We start from the raw sequence: 6,527 nt of genomic DNA, 5'->3' as shown, positions 1-6,527 counted from the left end.
GCTGGATGTTTATATGGGTAACCAATAAATACAGTTACAAATACAGTGGAAGGAATTGTTTTAGAATTTTTGAAGGTTTCTAAACCTGCTTGATTTGCATAACAAAATATGTCTCGGCAGTAGGTATCAGGGACAAATTTTCCCTAGCAGCAGCACATCTCAGAGCTACCTATTAAAGGGCCTTTTCCATAGTTCTCTGAAGCATGTGGGACTGGCCAATGGATGCTAGACTAGATAGACGACAGGTCTCATCCAATCGGGCAGGGCTTATTTTCTAACACTATTTTTGCTGATCTTCTTTCAGTGCTTGGGAGTCTCTGCATTGAGAGCAGAAAGATGCCTCATAAAATATCATCTTACCATTAATGGTGTAAACCCAAGTCCATGTTTTTGCTGATCTTCCTTGACCTCTTAGGAGCCTCTCAGTTTGCACTCAGAGCAGAAAGTAGTCTAGCTAAATATCATCTACTTTCATGTTATTTTTCCTTTCAGAAATTGAAGCTTAAAACTCCTCAGAAAATCCCAGGACATCATGTCAGTTGCCAATGACACCAATTTCAATTCTGCAGTGTTCCTTCTCACTGGGATACCTGGGCAGGAAAAAGTCCGTCTCTGGGTCTCTGTCTCCTTCTGCATAATGTACGCTATCTCAATAACAGGAAATTCACTCATTCTGTTCATTATAAAAACAGACCCAAGCCTCCATGAGCCCATGTACATTTTCCTTTCCATGTTGGCCCTCACAGACATTGGCTTATCAATATCCACCATGCCGACCACACTGGGATTATTCTTGTTTAACTCTAGGGAGATCAGCTTCAATGCCTGTTTTGCCCAGGTGTTCTTCGTCCACTTGTTTTCATTCAGTGATTCCTCCATGCTCCTGTTGATGGCCTTTGACCGCTTCATGGCAATCTGCAATCCACTGAGATACGTTTCCATCTTAACCCTGCCAAGAATAGCCAAAATGGGGCTGGTGTTTGTGCTAAAGTCAATGTCCCTAGTATTCCCACTCCCCTTTCTTCTGAAACGGTTCCAATACTGTCGATTCAATGTCCTCTCCCATTCCTACTGCCTGTATCAGGACGTCATGAAGTTGGCTTGTGCAGACATCACCGTCAACAGCATCTATGGTTTTGCTATCAAACTCTTAGCTGTGGGGTTGGACTCATTGTTCATTTTTCTTTCCTATGTGATGATCCTCAAGACTGTGCTGAGTGTCACATCTTCCACAGAGCGCCTCAGGGCCCTGAACACCTGCGTCTCACACCTCTGTGCCATCCTGCTCTTCTACTTACCAGATATTGGCTTGTCCGTGGTACACAGATTTGGGAATAGCTCTTCCCTCTTGCTTCAGAGTCTCATGGGCTACATCTACATGGTGGTACCTCCCCTGATGAACCCAATCGTGTACAGCATGAAAAGCCAACACCTTCGTTCAAGGATATTCAGGGTGTTCTTCAAGTGAAGGGTCAGTTCCTCTTCCAGCTCCAACTCTGGTGATTTTAAACATGAAAAAGTCAAGCCACAGCCACTCACCCCATGAGGGACACTTAGGGTGCGTCTACACAGCACCCAAAACTCGAAATAAGATACGCCATTTGTGCTACGCAAATTATATAGCTGATTTTGAGTATTTCAAAATAGCTTATTTTGTCAATTGGCGCTGTCTACACAGTGCCAAATTTCAAAATAAAGTGCTATTTCGAGTCATCCCTTACTCCTCATACAATGAGGTTAAGAGATGGTGAAATAGTGCGTCCACTATATTTTGAAATTGCAGATGCTTCCAAAAGATTCAGGGTAGCTGTGAAGACATACCCTTACCTCCTACATGACATGAACTACTGATATCTGCTCTCTATATTGAGGTTCCAGTGGGGTGTAAGGCCTGGAGCTGTGTGAGACGGGTTGTCCCCACCCATGGGTGAGGGAGGACAGAGATCTGGGGAAGGACACGAAGGCGGGCAGCCGCATTTCCAAAGTGTTTGGGTTCATGAAGAGCCAAAGGATGGGTGGGTGACAAAGAACCTTAACAGTGGCTCCTTCAGCTTCAATATTCCTCTCTGTACCGTCAATAAAGAGAAGGGATATGGATGTTGTTTCCCATGACACCTGGCTTATCACTGTCCTGTCTCTAGTTAATCTGCTATATGCCATGAAAAAGCTGCAAGTCTATTGTGCAGTGGCACTTCTGGCCCTTTGTAAGTGAGCATCCCCATAACACAGGAACTAAGGGTCACCAGATGAAATTATTAGACTCATAGACTTTAAGGTCAGAAGGGACCATGTGTGATAAATTTCTAGGAAACAGATGGGTGGGAAATAGTTCCTGTAATTACACCATTGACTGCTCTACCTTGAAACATAATGAGACTGTAACAATAGATGAAAAGAGAAGCTTTATTATAAATTGTTCCAGACTGACCACCATACAAAAAAATCAATAGAACCCATATAGCAAAGTACCAAATGTCCTCTTTTAACTCAACTTATTGGATCTGTGGAAACAGGGTCTATTTCTGAGCACCAAGCAACTGGTCTGGATCCTGCTACATGGGGTATGTTATCCCAGCCATAAGGCATTTAAGTAGTCTGCCTCAAGTTAATAGAATAAAACGAGAAATCACTGAGAATGAACGATATTGGGCCATAATGTTCCCTACGTATGGAGTTGGCTGGACTATCAAGGATGTCAGGCTTTTAGCAAATGTTTAAGAAAAAGTCAGTAATGCTACTGCTAGCGCACTTGATCAGATGACCACGGAAATGATAGCCATCGGAACCATGACATTACAAAATCGCATGGCTTTGGATTTCATGTTAGCCAGCAAGGGAGGAGTGTGTGTCCTGATTGGGAAGGAATGTTGCATATATATACCAGACAAATCAGAGCAAATCCATGATTTGGCAGACCATATCAGAAAGGAGGCTATTCAGGTACACTAATCTGAGGAATGGAGTTTAGGAGGATGGTTATCTGCAATTATGGGAAAAAACCCATTTTCGGAAGATCCCTTTTTCTTGTTAAACAAGGTTTATTGAGATGCCGAAAAAGCACATCTGCTCTTTCGAAAAACATTTTTTGGAAGAGCAGATGCGTTCCCTGGACACAGCAGAGTTTTTCCGGAACACCTCCAGTATCCTGGAAAAACTCTGTAGTGTAGTCATGGCCTCAGATACACAGAAACACCGAAATCAGGGCTATGTCATGATCCCACAGAGCTACACCCCTGACTTTTGTCTGCACAGGCCTCTTTCCACAGTTTCCTGTGGCAGTTGGCTTCTGAGGAGCCCCATGACACCAGTACGTTGGTGTCTGTGGTAGATGTGGGGGCATTAAAGGGTGACCGTAGGGGTAGGTGGTGGAGTTCTGAGGAGAGCGTTGGAGTGCCTCGGAGTCGCCAGGAGTTTCAGCACACTCGCCTGATCAGTGTTTGGGAGCCACTGAGACCGAATGGATCAGTCTCTCAAACAATGAAGCAGTGTCCATGAGGGGCTTGAGGAAAGCAGCCTGGGTGCAAAGTCAGCTTCACACTTCGGCCTGTAACGTGGACACAGCTGAGGTCTGCAGTAACAGTGCCCAGGCTCACACAGGTTCCAGAAAAGGTATGAATGGGTCAAACGGATGGGAAGAGGCTCTCACAGACACAGGCAAACAAGGTTGGGTCCCCAGGGCTCCTTGGCTTCCCACACAATGTAAATCGAATCAGTTCTGTTCCTGTGTCTCCAGAGCAAAGCCTGTCTGATCTTGGGATACATGAGATGGATGGGTGTAGACATGACAGCTGCCTGTTACTTTCAAACCGTTTTCTCCAATGCTTTGTTCTCTTGACGACTAAACCTCTTTCTTTTCAGGAGGCTGGGGGAGCAGAGGGAAGAGGGAGGGGTTGAGTTCCTGTGCCCATTTTATCCAGAGCCATGAATATCTATCCAAACTCACTCCTCCAGAGAGATCCAGTCTGCAGTCAGCACCAGCGCCTCAGCCAGCGCCAAGCAGGGGAACCCACCACGTTCCCCATTTCCATTTCCCAATGAGAAGGGAATGGACGGGGAATGGCCCCAAAAAAATTTCAATGTATGGAGCCTTGTGGGATCTCCTTATACTGTCTGGCATCCTGTTCTGATAATGTAGGAGAGGGTCTACCTAGGAGAATTTATTATTATTATCATTATTATCATTATTATTATTATTATTATTATTATTATTATTATTATTATTATATTTCAGCAAGATAGCAGCCATAACAGCACCATTGCTGCCATGACAATTGGTCACCCACAAAGTAGCCATGGGATTAATCAGACCCATAAGAACATTGATCACAGCCCAGATTCAAGGAACAGAGCACGCAGCAGGGCTGGTGCTGCAGGCCAGTTGTTTAGCATCACCCCCCATCAGCTGGGATTTGGCCTCCTGCTGTCTGCCATTGGCTGTGACAGGGGTTGAAGCTGGTGCACACAAAGCTAAGCAGCTGAGGTTCCCTGATGGCCAAGTGGCCCCAAGGGAAGGTACAAACATGCTGCATAAAGGCAGTTGCCTCCCTATGTGAACACACACTGCCTGCTGCCCGTGCAACCTCTCTGGTGACTCCTTGTGCTTCAGGGTGAAGACCTCTGGTACCAGCGGCTCCCTTCTAGCAGGAACTGGGTATGTTGGCAGGTGTCACTGTCTGTAACATGCCAAGCGCAGGGTGAAGGCTGCAGGCTGTTTGTATTGACAGCCGTTCTGTACAGCGGCGGAGGACTGATCTGGGCAGTCGGGGTTCCTCAGTGTTGAGGCAGGAAGTCAGGCAGCGCTAGAGAGCTTGGGACCTATCCTGCCTCTGCCCATGCTCCATGGTGGGCTGCTGAAATAGCAGACTTTCTGAAAGGTTGGGATTTGTCAACATGCAGTGTGATTAGGGCCCAGTCCCTCTAGGCTCTGAGTGAGAGGAGACCCCACAGACTATATACCCAAATTGACTTATAGTGGCTAAAATGTGAAGGCAGGAACTCTGGAATGTGTTGCCTTGTGGTCACAGATCTCACAGGGCATATTTCTGTTTCCTGACAGGACTAAGGCTCCAGAACCTCTACTCTGCAAGGACCCCTCATAGTTACAAATCTCTCTGCCCCTGTTCTGGTGTCTGAGAGCCAGATGTCCCATCAGCTACTCTAACCAACTTTCTCTGTGCAGCCCCCTCCTCCCTGCACAAGACTCCTTGAGCAGTTCCTGTGAGCAGTGGCTGCTGTGGTCACCCATCTCTGAGGAGCCTGTGCTAGCAGGGAGCTGGAGAGTGTCCTAGAGCAGTTGTGGAGGCCCAGAAATCGGCAGGGGGACACTAGATGGGGAATCATTGAGATGTGTGCCTAACTCTGGGATCCCTGGGTAGAGGGGCCACTTTTCATTTCTCAGGGAGAAGGGAAAGGATGGCCCATTCTGGGTCAGTCTGAGGGGAATTCCCCTACACAGAGCTTTGGCCTAATCCCTGGGTGTGTAATTCAGGAAAGGGGACTTCTGTGGAGAAACCTGCTCCAGCATTATTAGCGTTAATATTCTGTATTATTACAACTGTGACAGCAGCAGCATCAGCCCTCTTCTGCCCCTGAGGTAGCATGTGACTAATGAGAATCATCAAAACAGGGCTCACAAGACTAAATTCCGGGAACGGAGTCTGCAGCAGGTCTGGCGCTGTAGGCCAGTTGTTTAGCATCAGCCCCCATTCCTTGTGATTTGGCCTCCTGCTGTTTGCCATTGGCTGTAATGGGGGTTTAAGCTGGTGCACACGAAGCCAAGCAGCTGAGGTTCCGTGATGGCCAAGTGGCCCCAAGGGAAGGTACAAACATGCTGCATAAAGGCAGTTGCCTCCCTAGCTGAACACACACTGCCTGCTGCCCGTGGAACATCAGGTGAAGTCCTGTGGTGTCAGTGGTCCCCTTCTCACAGGAATTGGGTATGTTGGCAGGTTGCACTGCCTTTAAAATGTGACGGGAAATGTTTGCATTGGTAGACGTTTTGTGTAGCAGTAGAGGACTCAGTGGGCTGTTGGGGTGACTCAGTAATGTACCTGGAAGCCAGGTAACACTAGGCAGCTTCAAAACCCCAGTCCAGCTGCCAAAGCATCACAGACCTGGTCTACAGTAGGGAGTTTTTTCAAAGCGACCCCCCCCTTATAACCAGCCCTGTTATAATAACTAGCCCCATATTTCGAAATAACACGCTTGGTAGTGTGGATACTCCACTTGTTATTTCAAAATAGAATCATAGAACTGGAAGAGACCTCAGAAGGTCATCAAGTCCAGCCCTCTGCTCTAGGCAGTACCAATTCCTTCTAAATCAACCCGGCGAGGGCTTTGTCAAGCCGAGACGTAAACACCTCTAGGGATGGAGTCTTCACTACTTCCCTAGGTAACCCATTCCAGTGCTTCACCACCCTCCTAGTGAAATAGTTTTTCCTAATATCCAACCTGGACCTCTCCCCCCACAACTTGAGACCATTGTTCCTTGTTCTGCCATCTGTCACTACTGAGAACAGCCTCTCCCC

The 6,527-nt window shown here is 47.0% G+C and overlaps 1 protein-coding gene across 1 annotated transcript; it reads left to right on the top strand.

The window, feature by feature from the left end:
- The first annotated feature begins 532 nt into the window (after positions 1-532).
- LOC102447952 (olfactory receptor 51G2-like) lies at positions 533-1,468 on the top strand. The gene has a single exon (XM_006132573.3). The coding sequence runs from the start codon at positions 533-535 to the stop codon at positions 1,466-1,468; it is 936 nt and encodes a 311-aa protein (XP_006132635.3).
- Positions 1,469-6,527: the final 5,059 nt, after the last annotated feature.

This window comes from Pelodiscus sinensis, chromosome 1 (genome assembly GCF_052426305.1).
Source record: "Pelodiscus sinensis isolate ZL-2025 chromosome 1, ASM5242630v1, whole genome shotgun sequence".
Lineage (NCBI taxonomy): Eukaryota > Metazoa > Chordata > Testudines > Trionychidae > Pelodiscus > Pelodiscus sinensis.
The sequence above is the reverse complement of the archived record's forward strand: the minus strand, read 5'-3'. Positions and strand labels throughout refer to the sequence as shown.